The sequence below is a fragment of the Callionymus lyra genome, chromosome 4 (assembly GCF_982586985.1).
Source record: "Callionymus lyra chromosome 4, fCalLyr1.hap1.1, whole genome shotgun sequence".
Taxonomy (NCBI): domain Eukaryota; kingdom Metazoa; phylum Chordata; class Actinopteri; order Syngnathiformes; family Callionymidae; genus Callionymus; species Callionymus lyra.
The window spans coordinates 18,620,681-18,635,643 of NC_141821.1; the positions used below are offsets into that span (position 1 = coordinate 18,620,681).

General features: G+C 36.1%; 1 protein-coding gene across 1 annotated transcript in view; it reads left to right on the forward strand.

The window, feature by feature from the left end:
• Window positions 1–3,303: 3,303 nt before the first annotated feature.
• The window catches only part of tpk1 (thiamin pyrophosphokinase 1), a 52,008-nt gene continuing 40,348 nt past the window's right edge, over window positions 3,304–14,963 (forward strand). The window contains exons 1-3 of the mRNA XM_087789111.1: window positions 3,304–3,595; window positions 4,136–4,218; window positions 9,792–9,866. Coding sequence (XP_087645237.1) covers window positions 4,179–4,218; window positions 9,792–9,866 — 115 coding nt within the window. The 5' untranslated portion in view covers window positions 3,304–3,595; window positions 4,136–4,178. The remainder of the gene's footprint in view (window positions 3,596–4,135; window positions 4,219–9,791; window positions 9,867–14,963) is intronic.

Below are 14,963 nucleotides of genomic sequence, written 5' to 3' on the forward strand. Positions count from 1 at the left end.
GGCCGACGTTACTTTAAAAACAAGAGGAGCAGAAGCCTGTTCCCTTCGGCCCCAACATCTCATGCAATCCAAACTGAAATGGGTCACCATCATTGGCACATTAAAAATCAAAGGGGAAGAAGAATGGCCTACTTAGTCCTGATATTGCACAGACCCACTTCAACAGATGTGAGCTGAACCCCATACGAGCACTTTTATGAAAAGGTATTTTATAAAAAAAAAAAACATCAAAATATAATTGACCACATGTACTGGCCAAGCGGTACAGTAGAGTTGAAGACAAAGGATTTCAAAGTGACTGATCAGATACACGGCACAGCAATGCCTTTTTAAAGCTATTTTAGTCAGCGAGAGGATTTTATAATTCACATAATGAAACTGAATGACCTTGACCCATTTATTCAACAATGATGGACTGATTCGACAGCAGTCTGAAGGGTTTGTTTAAATGAGGATTTTAAAAGAAAAATAAACAACTACTTCTATAAGTTACTTGAACAAAATAAAAACATCAAATTGGACAAAACAAATCAAGGTAAATAAACCAACATTTGTACAGCTTATATTGTGACATAAACACAAAGCAAACTGTCAAACTACATACGAGATAATGGAGTCATTAAATGCACGTATAGGAATGTCAACAAGTTGATGGAAGAAACCAGCAAAAGAGGAAAGAGAACAACCGTACCTCATGAAGAACTTGAAAAAGCAGTGACATCCGTCCAGCTCCTCAGGTGTCTGTGACGATCAAGTGATTGCGACACCTGTGGCTACAGCAACAGGTGTCATTGGTGTAGATAGAACCAGAACAGGAAGTCAACTTACAAAATAAAATGAAAACACAGAATCAGGTTTATAAGGACAAACGGTAAAAACAATAACTTGGTTTAGTAAACAGATGACTGAGAGTGAAGACTGAGAGTAAGTAAGTAAGTAATATTTATTTATATAGCGCTTTTCGAGACCAGGGTCACAAAGCGCTTAAACAATCAAAACAATACTCAAAAAAGTACATACTTTAAAGATCAAGATAATACTGAGAACAACACAGGAGTTCGAGAAATTCAAGAAAAAGCCTGAACAAATAGAAACGTCTTAAGGTGTTTCTTAAAAGAGTCAGTAGACTCCATCAAGCGCAAAGAGAGAGGAAAACAACTTTCACTTTCTATTCCAGTATTTATTCATACATGTATTTATAATGCATGCTCAAGGACTGAACGATCCCATCCATCTGAATGAGCGCTCGTGTGTTTGTGTGTTTGTGTGTTTCTGTCATTTCCTGCCATGTGCGGTCAGTGAGAGAGAGACAGCTCCGGTGCTGATGGATGGGCTCGGGTTTGTTTTAATGAGCCTCACCGCTGGGAATCACCTTGAAAGTGATTTGTTTTCTAACTTTACAGTTTTTCTGCTGCTAATCATATGTGAGACAGCATATTTGCAGAAGGGGAAAAAAAAAATCAATTACAGGACCAAGTGTATGAGTCTATATCCGTCCGTGGTCGGATCATGACAGATTTATCTTCAGGTCCAATATGAATAATTCATTTAGTTGATTACCTAATCAACTGCACAATTAAATTATTCAAGTGCCTGTTAGAATGATTAACATGTGTCACGATCCTTTAACACACACATTTTTCTTGCTGATTAAAAGAACATGGGTAAGCTCTATTAATATGTTATTTTCTCTGCTTTTAAATAGTTGATATTTTAGAGCTTTTTTTGATGTATGTTTATTCCTTTCAGCGAGAAGAGTTTAAAGGATAGATTCAGATAAATGCACCTTAATGCAATCTTTTCAACTTCCAGAGCTGATCTGACTAATCTCTCTTCCTAAATTGATTTTAATATTTTACGATTTCTCTTTTTCGCCAGCAATCCCTCGCCCCAGAGCTCGCGATTTCACAGCCTGTAATGATACATTTCATTGAAGTTTCTCAGAAAGGAATTAAAGAACGGAGAGAAGAATAACCGACTATTTTGAAATGATCTTTTATAGAAAAACTTTACTATCCTTTCTTTATAAATGTACTAGATTTTTACGTTCTCTTACATATCCTCAATGAGATTTGAGCTAACATCCTCCTTATCTTTTCATCTTGGGCTAATGTAGCGTCATGACACAGTGTCATGTTGTTTATAGGTCAGTAGGTGGTGCCATTATTAAAAAAATTATGTGATTTTTTATTAGAAAAAGTGCTCAAAACAAAGGAAAATAGTGCAGAGACCACCATCTGGTGGACTTAGAAAATAACGACACTTCTTCGTAAAGCTTCATCAGACCATCACTAATACATTTTACCCCCAATTATATGACAATGTTTGCTAATTCAGACTCAAAACCGTCTGTTAAAAGGACTTTAGAAAATTCCTTCATAAAAATACTCCATGTCATGTAAAAAGAATGTGTTTACAAAGCAATTAAAACTGTTCTTTCCACTTAATTAAATGTATTATCAATAGTGCGAGCGATGGTGAGAAAAGTTGTTTGTGTTTTAACAATATAATTAAAAAAAATGATATCAATAATGTCAAAAATAATGAATGGATTTCAGCACATCTTGCTAGGAATTGCAGTTGAGGAAGTAAACATGCAAAAGCAGAAAATTAAGGACTGTTTACTTTACGTAATGGCACCAGTATGGAGGCAGAATACATAATACATTTCATTATTCCCCTTATTTCACTTTCAAAGCAGGACACTGAGTCGCTCATATCCCCATGGATTATGATTAATGATGCATCTAATTGTCTGACTGTTTATGCACCGTAAAATTAATTTTAAAATAATGTTGTTGTTTTTTTCACAAGTCCTGTTCCTTATTAAATCCATAACATTGTTTCACATTAAGAGTCCATCCTTGATTTTAAAATAGGGTATAGTACAGATGGTAAACATGGCTCCGATGGCAGCTATGATTACGAGGGTTGTTTGATTGATTCTGTTCATGCATGTCTGCAGATGAATAAAGTATTCTGCCTAAAGTATAATTTTGTGAGCTCTTTGAAAGTCAAATATTTTCTTGGTATTGTTCAACAACTTTTCTGTCTATGTTTGAAGTTTGATTTAAAACAGTTCACGCACTACATGTTAATTTATATTATCAGCTTTGACAACGGTATTTTTATTTATTCATTATTTTCAAGATGTTTCTGTTCTGCATGATACTGTCAAATCTGCATTCAAGGTGTAGTTATTAATCTAGCCTGTAGAGGTCCCCATAAATACATCACAACCTTTTTTTTTCTTGTCTTCCTCTCTTGAAACTCTTGTTGTTTGTTTACAATCTCAATGGCGGAAGTGGATTCCGTTAGCGCATGAGCGAAAACGAAGTTCACGTTGTTAAATTTTATTTGTGCGTTGAGTTTAAAATAACCTTTTTTTTTAATCTATCCACGTGTTTGCAGCCTGTGAACGTTCCGGTCCACGTGGATTTCATCGATCACACTTTGGAAACAGGTGCACGGAGGAGCAGCTCAGTCAGACATACATTAGTAAATGATTATTTTGTGAACTTTTGTGTGAACGTTTTAGAACGTTTTAGAACGTTTTAGAACGCTCTGCTTTCAGTGGCAAAGGCTTGCAGGAAAAGTGAGTGAAAATATTTATCTAATTATTTATTTTGCTGTCTTACATTTATACATTGTTGAAACTAAGTTTGTCTGTAAATAAATTACGTGTCACAATTTATAAATGTCATGAAATCTGTAAACCTATATATATATATATATATATATATATATATATATATATGTTACTGTATATGGCGGTAAGCAAGATCATCATGGGAGAGAGAACTAGACAAATATTGAAATTTGAATTCCCTAATTTAATGAAGTTAAAAAGAAGTTAACGTCACAGGTGTATCATATTATTGTATGTATTATGATGCTTTGTTCTTATTTTGAGTCTTGTGCAAGTAACTTCAAGTTAAGTCGTAAAGTACTTAAACATAGTGGTGTAAGACATTACTTTTTATATATATTTATTATTTTTCTTTACTGCTTAATGCCTTATGCCTCAATTTATTTTGTTACATAATAAATTGAATTTGCAGTTGCACCTATGAAAACAAAAATAAAGTTTATCAATTTAAAAGTGTTCTAACGTTACCTCTGCTACCGTTCACAGCTTCAAGTTCTGGACTGAGCAGCAGTTTCTCTGGGCAGTGTTTATGGATACAGTAACGCCTTTAGACTGCTTGCTGCCTTCAGGTAAGTGTCTTTCCAAATCAACTCCTCACTTCAGTAAATGTAAATATATATTGTCCAGAAATGTATTTGAAGTTGGTACCATTACCTTGAGTACCATTTTGTAGCCCCCAGATGAGTTTAAGACCTCAGGTGTAGAAAGAAAGGCACAGCCCACTGATCCAATTAAAACTGATTTTCTTTTAAATCACATTTAATTCATACTTGAATTATTTTAAAATTGATCTTGTCACATACTTTCCTACTGAAATCCATGGGTTTGAGAACTTTATGTTGAAACTTGATCTAGTTTTCCTAAGAAAAAAAAAACGGCATGTGGGTGTTTTGCCACAACTCTTTTTTAGTGTAAGTGCAGCAACATTAACAAAAGAAAGAATCTGGATATAGGAAAGGAAACTGTCTAATTCCTCAGTGATTAGTGATTTGATATGTGAGCTGACATGAGTTCAATGTTTCTATTGAAATTCGTATAAGGTGAAATATATTCAACAAACCTGGATTATTAGAATTACTTCTTTAGTTTAGGAAGTCATAATACAGAGAGCAACTGTGTTACAAGAATTTTTGAGTTGTTATTATAAGCCTACTGTTTAACTTGTAAGTAACTAAGTAAGTAATATTTGTAAAGCGCTTCTTTTTTAGACCAGGGTCACAAAGAGTTTAAACAATTAAAACCATACCCAGTCCTTGACTAGTAAAAGTAATCATTTACTGAGTGAACCCAGAGACTAGTTGTTACAAAAAATGCATATGTTACAGAAAATCTTTAGCACTGCAGTTATCCTCCACTGCTACTTAAATGAAATTTTACTCTGACCCTCAGATAAGATAAGTAGATCTTAAAGTTAATTTGAGATATTGCAATTTGCTGCCAAACTTTCATTTTCCTAAAACATGATTTTTTATGATATTTTTTTTTCTTTTTTCTGAACAAACAATTATTCAGTCAGATTTATTAAATATACAAACCCACATGTTGTCTCATTCAATTGACTATTGTTATTTCATGAGTTATTGTCATTCTTTTGATTCAAGTCCAGTTTTCATCTATTTGTTAAGCTTGTATATATTTATCCCTAAATATGTCACTTACAAGTATCAAACTGTAATGGTTAAAGCCAGAGTGTGGAAAGTATTGGAATAGAAGCGTAGCTGCATACATTATACGAGCAACATGCTGGGACACGGTTTCCTGCACCAGCCACACCATTGCACCATTGTGCAATCAGAGGTGAGGCTTTGCGTCGATGCTGCACCTCCTGTTTCACCTATGGAAATCAGCAAATTCAGCTTTAAAAAAATATAGAATGATGTTTGAAATTCATCATACATAATATATTTAGACCGCTTGCTGCTTAATGTCTCTCCAAATATACTTAAATGTCAAATGTACATGCCATAATGTTTGAATATCATACATATATATGTGTATTGCAGACATAATTATTTCATCATTGACACTTATTTCTTACAGCGTTTATACACTTTTACTGGTTGTGATCAAATAATATTCTTACCCTGCCAGGCTGCTCTAAAAACCTAATCGTCAGCTCCTCTTAAAGTGTGAATGGCCAGTGAAATGCAGGCGACTCTTAGGTCTCCTTAAACTACTCTTTAAGTTCCAAATTGTCTCTATAATAATCCATAGATAACCTTAGAATATATTATCTTTACTGTCGCTTTTGCTTCCAGTTATGAAAATCTCTTCTCGTCGTACGGGTTTTGCTACCTTTGTCACAATGGTGGTGAAGAACTGGGGCCGCAAACCTACTACATTTTCTGCCTTTTTTAGTGCTCACCTAGTTAATTGCATCTTTTTAAAATGGCACAATCAATATAGATGGATAAATATAACTGTATTAATCCCTTTAATAAAATCCTTTGGGACCATCGCTATATCAAATGTATTCATATTTTTATAGCATGGTTTTTTAATTAAGAAGGAAGGATTTTAAAGGTAATAACTTATAATACAAGACAAAACGGAATTCCTGACCTGTATGCATTATTGTGAATATCTATGAATTCACAGCGATGCAACAAAAAATCCACAAGATAATACACATGAATTAACAAATCAAATTTGGTCTTTGGAAAAATATTTACCTTTTTTTTTTAAGGTTATTTTTAAATATAATAATAATATTAATATGTGTCAATGCAACCTTAACTGCTCTAAACAACACTAATGATCAATGAGTAAATAGGGAAATTGGTTTAATGATTAATTTGTTCCCTGATCCAAAGTGTTATCGGGTAAATAGATATTGAATTTACTCTACAGATGACGACAATCATCATGTGATTCAATTTAAATTCCCCAGCCAATCCCGTTTTTACATTAAAATGCAAATGAATTATTTCCTTCAAACTTCCTTCTGTGTTTGGCTTCTCTTTTTATGTTAAGGTTTTTACATAATCCCCGTATGATCTGAGTTAGATATTCTTGTTTGTCTGCAAGCTGCCAAAGGTTTAGTGGACAAGTGGGAATCCATGTTTTAGCTTCCATCTAATGAGAATAAATGTGTATCTGCTAAGGCGTTTAACATAATGTGTCCGGATGGAATCAGATGATGAGTACCAATGGAAAACCATGTAGCGCTGCGATATCCTGTATTTATCCAGCCATAATTGCCTGTCTCATTTCGCAGCTTTTACATCTTCAGTGACTTTAATTGAAGCATCTACACTTGCAGTAATCGCCTTGTATGTTGACAAAGGTCGTTCTAATTCTGTTTGTGTGCACACAGTTTGTTTGTCCTGACATTCGTGCGCGTGTGTATCATTTTGTGCCGTGCAAGAACATGCCAAATATTGTTTCCTCCTCTTGTAGAGCGTAACAATCAATAACACACAAAGGGTAACATCAATCAAAACATGGTGACAACTCATTAGTAACCTTTCTGCCAGAATCACTTTTGATGGACTCGCCTTAAAAAAAACAAAAAAAAAACATTTTCATTAGAAATGGTAAAGTAAAGATTATCTGTAAAGCGCCTTTCTAGACCAGGGTCAAAAAGCGCTTTCACAATCAAAAACAATACACAGTTCAAATATATACTTTAAAACGCCAAGACGCATAAGACAAACAGAGTAGTCCAAGAAAATCAGGGAAAAGCACAAATAAAAATGTCTTAAGATGTTTCTTGAAAGAGTCAGTAGATCCATCAAACGCAGAGGGAGAGGAAGAGGAAGTGTGTTCAGGAACCATCAGCAGATTCTGATCCACAGACCTCAGAGACCGAGCTGGATGTGAGGCTGGATCAGATCAGTGATGTAAGGAGGAGCCTGACCATGAAAGTAAGAACCACAATTTTAAAATTGAAAGAAACTGGCAACTAGTGAAGAGTTTTAAGGATTGGGTAAATGTAAGTTCTCCTACTGGAGATTGTCAGAATTCTCGCTGCAGAGTTTTGTATTAAGTGCAGGCGAGACAGCTCCTTCTTGTTTAGACATCAAAATAAACTGTTACAATAGTTTAAACAAGAAGACACAAACACATGGATTATAAGCTCCAGATCGTGTTTTGACTAAATTTTCCTTTAGTTTAGAAATTTTTCTCAGGTGAAGGAAACGATTTCTGGTCACTTTTCTGCAGTGGCTGTAAAATGAAACGTAAAAAAAATAACATTATTGTTACATAGCTGTTGTGACCCAATTATAGTGTAATATTCTCCTGCTTTTAGTCTAATTATGTGAAAAGCAGATATTCACTGGTATACAGCGGGAAACGGCAAGACCACTTTGACCGGCTGATCCTGAACGTTAAATCTTTTGCACACAATTGAACTCGATGTTCTTCCCTGTACTGTAACAAAGTTGACTGGAGCAGTATCCCAACATGTTTTCTTTTGTAGAAGTAGTAAAGAGGAGACTGTTGGCCCATTCACCTCAACACAAATTATTATTAAAAAAAAATTTGTTGGTTATTATATATACAGTATTTAGTGGTTACCTTATAGCAATGTGCATGCTAGTCTTTTGGGGGATTTTCCACCTTAAAAAGAGTCCTTTAAGGTGACATTACTTTGAACAGAGTGCACATCTACTCTTGCATGTAGAGAGCGTGGCAAAGGATTATCTTAAAAGTCACGGGTGGTTGAGTTTCCCTTTTCTTCTCCGCACACCCCCAGCCAATTATAAGACAAGACTGACAAATCGACACCCCCTCTTCCTCCCTCTCTGCTTTGCTTCTGTCCCTCCTTTTCCCTTTCCTCTTCCCACCTTTAACTTCATCAACACTTGCAGCAGATGATGCTTCCTATCCTTCAAGTGATCTTTAACCTTCAAAGGACACTTTGTAGTTAAACCTCTTCTGTCATTATGCAGTGTTTGACAGCGTGCTCACAAGGTTAGATACTAGTTGGAAACCGAGACCTCAAAAGACTGCATTCTGCTTATCTTCCTGGCCTACATTGCATCCAGACAGAATCAAGCCGTGAACTTGAATCCTAATGATCCAAACTGTCTTTCGCCGCTGACCTAGTCAATTATTTTTAACCCTGAAACATTCCCAGACATTCTACTGTTAGTAGGTGTCGCACTGGAGACAACCTTTTGAAAGAGGTTTTCTTTCGTTATAGCAACAGATTGAGTCCGTGGTGGACAATGACATCCCATTTTTTAAACTAATGTCAAAACCCAAGTTTCTAAGAAGTAAGTAAGAAGCAGTAAGTCCCTCATCATGACCATGTTTTGAACGTATTACTTTTTAAAGTTCTCAGCTAACAAAGGTTACGAGAGCACAGTCCATTATGATGTAATAATGGCTTCAGTCCTCCTCCAGCCAGCTGTAAGCACACCCTGCTTTGTTTATACAACAAGGTCCTTGTAGGTGGAGACTTACGGAATTGATGACACACAGTGACAAACCTCAATGCTTCACCAATCAAAGCAGAGTGGGTGTGGTTATGGTGAACAAGATTTAATCTCCAGAAAAACAAAAAAAGGGTTTTCAGTGGGCGGGCCTTAAGATCATTTTGTAATTTAAATATTTCAATGAAAAGAGAGTTTTGTACAAACAGATACATACTGATGATACAATAGAGGTCTAAGATTAATTTAAGACGCACTTAAATCAACACGTTAGTTACTCTTTAAACTTCCGGCCGCTAGATGGCGGCAGTCATTACATCCTCTGCAGCTAAAGCAACAAGGAAATCCTGCAAGATCATGACTGAGGACGAGAGGATACAGTTGATTTCAGCAGATTTTAAAGTATTTTGGTTTCAAATTGAATAGAAGCAGTCGGCCAGATGCATGTCAATACACACCCCTAGTGACTGCATAGTCATTGTTATCAATGATTGTCATAGTCATTGTTATCAATGTCATAGTCATTGTTATCAATGTTCTCACCCTCTGACATTTCACTGGCTAGGGAGCTATAGCAGTCGGAAAGCTGCTGAGTTTCATCCAAGGCATGGCTGCCTTTCTAATTTGCCCAGCTCTTGTCCACATGTGCTTAAAGAACATTTCAAACAGCCATTAATACAAACGGACAAGTGCTGCTAACATTATTTCAGAAGTTCATGCCAATAATCCTCAGAACTAATTGCCATCTTCTCTGATTACAGGTAAGCAGCGAATATGTCTCATTCTTCTCAACCAGCCTTTGGACGAGGACTACTTAAACATTCTCTGGAAAAAAGGTAGCATTTCTAAAAATGGAACGCTATGTTCATGCAAACCTTTTTTTACTACTGAGATAATTGCTGTTCTTATCGTCATGTTGAAAACTGTTTCGTTACACCTGTAGGACAAATTCCTGATTGCTAATGTGACGCTACAAAGAAGTGTGTTCTCATGTGACATGCATGTTAATGAAATGATATTCCTTTTTTATCTTGAGCATGGATAGACGTGCAAATGTTCTGAAAGTTGTCAAAAACTGAAGACCATGAACTGGAATAATGCCAAACTGAAAACTGACCATCTCAAGTTCCCTTTGTTCTCTACTTAATTATAGTTACTGCATGACTTATCTGCATGTCTATAACGTCCTCTTATAAATGCTTTCAAAGACTGAATGAATGTATGCAGAGGGCTTACTGTACATTTATGACTCATAATTATGAACAAAGAACGCTCATAAGAGTCTCGATTGAGGCACACTAAGAACAAGGTCTTATTCAATCTTGTACTTTTTATTTGGTAAAATCTCAACCTTTTGACGATACTATTGGTGGTAAAGAAGGTCAGTATCTTAACCAAAATGAATACATTACAATTAAACAAGTTTGATATTTATTTCAAAAACATAACGACACCCAACATAATTAATATCCAAAGAGTTTCTCTGTTCGAATACATTGTATACGGGGGAGGGATGTCATTATTTAGATTGAGCTGATCCAGACCATGTTACAAAGGACATATTCACTTAAATAATAAAGTATGAACCTGAGAAGGCATAGTAGATTTACAGGTCACATGTTACATGTTAAGATTGTGGTCTGAGTTGAGAAAATCCCAAATGGTGTTTATCTAGAAACCACTTGACAAACAGAAACTCCCCGGATGGTCTCATCTTAAAACGGTTTGTTTATACGACAGCCGGTTCTCTCAAAGTCCCCAAGGTATTGCCTTTTGTCATCTTAGCCTTAAGACCAATGTCTAAACTGTAAGTAAGACCATGTGGAGTTCAGTTGTGGAGTGATGGTTTTTAATCCCATCTGCCCGTAATGACAGGCTGCAACCAAGTGAAGAATGTAATGAAAAAATGTTTACAATGCTCAAGGCTTTACCTATGTAGTACTGGCTGATGTCGTGCTGCATCGACTGACATATTTGGTCCAGCATTCCATAATAATGGTTTATTAGTGTATAAAAAAAAAAAAAAAAATCTTATAAAACCATGATCGCTACTGACCCACATTTTGAACGTGACTCACTGCATATCATAAAAAAACACACTGAAAATAAATCTGTGAATAACCGATTAAGTTCCCAAACAGATTTCATTTTATAGATTTTTCCTCATTTGAATTACATAGTTGTTGTTTTATTTAATATAATTGTTACCAAAATATGTTTACATATATCCAACGTGTATAAATACCAGAAAACATTGACTATGTGCAAAGGTCGCCGGTTATAGCAACTCATACAATAGAGACTTCATTTATGTTCCTTTTAATAGTGTAGTTTTTACTGCTACCTATAATTTCTCCAGTTTCTTTCCCTCCATACAGCATGTGCTTGTAGGATAGTGCAGTATCATTTTATTGCCGTAGTATATCCTGCACAAAACAAAATTGGGAAGAGTTGCATTCACGAGTTCAAAAAAAAATCAGATGGAATATAGAAAAATGATCAAACAACTTTCACACATGGACACTTTCTGTGTTTGTCACGTTGTGACACACACATCATGACATACAGTTTAACGACTGCCTAAGTCCGTCTTTCAAATTCACACAAGCTAAAAAGCTAATTTGACGGGAAAATGTGTGATTAAATCAGGATATTTTACCTTTAAACATGTCCTTGTCAGCGTGACAGTAAAAGTTTCTGACTCTACACCGTGTCATATATGATTCATGTTGTTTATCAGATGCCTGGATGACATTTGGCGCACGATCATGTCACGGTTTGTTTGTCTCAAAATTGTCACCTGAAGGCACCGTCATCCTGTGCCCGCCCCACAGACACCTTCAGCCGTTTAGAAGGAGACACTCACAGGTCTCTGATGTGCCGCCGCTGGGCCCGTCTTCACCTCTGGGAGAGCTGGAGTGGCAGGGAGGAAAGCCGGGATAGAAGGTGGCAGAGCACAACACTGATCAAAGGAAAACTCATTTACTTGGTTCCAAGTGTGATGTTGTGAAGTGGGAACAAGCTGCTTATCTGGCTCACACACCCTCTCCTTCATCTGCTCCATCAGTCACCCGCTTGCTCATCAAGTCAGGCTCCGATTTGCTTGTTAATTTAGTCGACGTTTACTTCAAGGTCCATCTCTCAGGCGTTGCGTAAAAGCAGAAATAAAGCTTTCGATGGGGCAATCACTGATGTGAACCCCTGTAAAAGACTTGGATGTTTTCAAAGGTGTGGCTTTTAGGGTATATTGATGAATACAAGACTGGGGTAAGAAGTTTTCAAAAGGACATGAAGAGGATAGACGTGACTGAGGAGGATATGCAGGATAGGTAAGGATGGATAGAAGTAGCGACATAGAATATTAAGAATGTTTCTTCGGTAGAATTTTACGAAATAAGTGAAAAATTATTTTAAGCTGTATTTAAATAGATTTCATTCATTTTTAAATTAAAAAACATAGACTGTTAAATTAAATAAAAGCAAAAAGTTTGGACGCAACCTTTCATTTAATGTATTTTTTTTATTTTCATGACTTTTTCTGAAGTAGATTCTCACTGAAGCCATCAAAACTATGAATTAATACATGTGGAATTATGTACAAAGAAATTTGAACTTATAGTCTAGTTTTTTTTACTTTTTTTCCAATTACTGTTTTCCAGACTTTTAGCTCTTTTTTTGGATACATTCAAGAGGTTTTCACATGACATAATTTTCACTTTACAAGTGTGTCTTGTCTGAGTAATTTTGTGTTACCTTTTCTTGACTTTTGAATGGAGTTGGGGCCATCAGTTGTGTTGCGCAGAGGTCGAGTTAATACACAGCCAACAGTCCAACTTATTCAACAACCCTTAGAATACAAATTATGATAAGAACCAAAGAGCTAAATTACGAGGAAACCAGTGACCATCATTACTTTAAGAAAGGAAGGTTGGCCAGACTTTTTCCTGTACTCTATTTTGACGAAGTATCTTGGACATTACCAATTTCTTTCTCAGCCACAATTTAAAGCCAATCTGCGATGGTGACCATCTTAGAAATGAAGTCTACCAAAGCCAGACTCCTTTCAAGGGCAGTGATTTTACGTTTTTTTTGGACAATGAAACTGCAGCCATTTCGTTTAAACCGCCAGCCTCAAGTGGACACTCAACGAACTGTAGCTCGTTGCTCTTATGTATTTGTCTTCGCTTTTTAAAACTGGATTCAGCAGAGAAAAAAACAACACAATTTGTAACAGATGGGTGTTTCAATTGCACCTGAAATAACTTATCTTTTCAAAAAGAACCTTTTTTAAAGTTTGAAGCTCAAAACCATGGTTTCGCACTTCAGCGATTAGTTCACTGAGCGTGCGGCTTAGCTTGGTAGCGAGAAAGAGGCAGGAGATTAGGAGATAAGGTGTGAAAAAAATGTAGGGTATGGGCGAGTTGTGTTTTTGGGCTTTTAATTGGGTACTTTGTGTTGCCCAGGAAATACAGTATGCATTGTCACCAATAGTGTACAGACGACGTTAGACTAAGAGAATGAGACGAGAGAGAGAACTTGAGTTGGTTCAGGGAATCAATCAAATCTATGCTGTAGTGTGACGAGAATGTTAGTGTTAGCACTAAAAAATGACATGGATGAATGACTGATGGATTAAAAAGGATATTAAAGCATCATAATAAGCATAATAATATTTTCAATGTGCCCTTTCCTGCTCTGTGCAAAAGCACCATCCTGACAGGTATTAATCTTTCAACTGGTCTCATCAATATTGCTGTACAATATCGCAGCACAACTTGAATTAAAGACATGCTTTAGATCCACGCCATACGTATTGTTATCTCCTTGCCAAAACATATTTATCATGCAGCCATGTGAATGACAGTGTGCTCTAAACCTTGGCGAGGATTATGAAGGCTACTTATTCACAAGGTCACTGTGACTCAGTGAGTGACAGCGATGGCCTGGTTGCCATGCTTTAGAAACTATCTGTACGTGCAGGCCTTTCATATGCAAGTGGAATTTTGGTTAAACTGGAAATTTCAAGACATGGTTTAATTGGATTAATGACTTGGCTGTAGCCATGTGGGTGTATTGGTTCCATCCTATGACAGCATCAATCCTTTTTCCATAAAGTCACATAGCAGCATCAAAACATTTATCGAGGCTCAGTCATTTGCCAAAATCATGAATGTATTTCCTGTTTGTGCCTTTTGTAAAAACCAAATAGGAAGGCAACACAAATTCTTTCAGTAAATATTCGAACTAGTGTTAAATTAAATACACAGATAAGGGATGCATTAAGTAAAAAAATGGTTAATAGAGTTTGATATTTGTAACCTTTGTTTATACCTATGGAAGTACATCTCTTCTTGCAAGTAAAAACAATCCACACAACATTGAAGAAATGACAGAAACTGGATATGTATGGGCCGGAGATCAAATCCGTGTGTCCTTGACCTCCAAAACCTGAAACACTGAAGCCAAAAAAAGACCTGTTAAAGTGCAAATAATGTGAAAACCCAACTCTCCTCACTTACTCACATTTTGTAAATCTTTACAAGAATTACAAGAAGAGATCCCATTACAACGTAATAATGGGCTTTGCTCCTCCTGCAGCTGCGAAGAACGTCCTTCTTCTTTCTGTAAACACGTCTCATAGAGGAGGACACTTTCAGGCTTGATGACACTGCACTGAGAAACCTCGACGTTTGACCAATCACAGCAGAGTGGGCGTGGTTATGGGACACAAGACTTGAGGAAAACCAAGTGTTTTTAGTCCATTTTCTAATGAAAATATCTTTATTAAAAGAGAGTTTTGTACAAACGGAAACATACTGATGAGTACAATGGAGGTCCAACATCAATTTAAGACACACTTAAGTCCACACATTAGGTGCCCTTTAAGCAAACCTGTGAAGGTTTTTCTGTAAAATCAACATCAGACGTTGGAG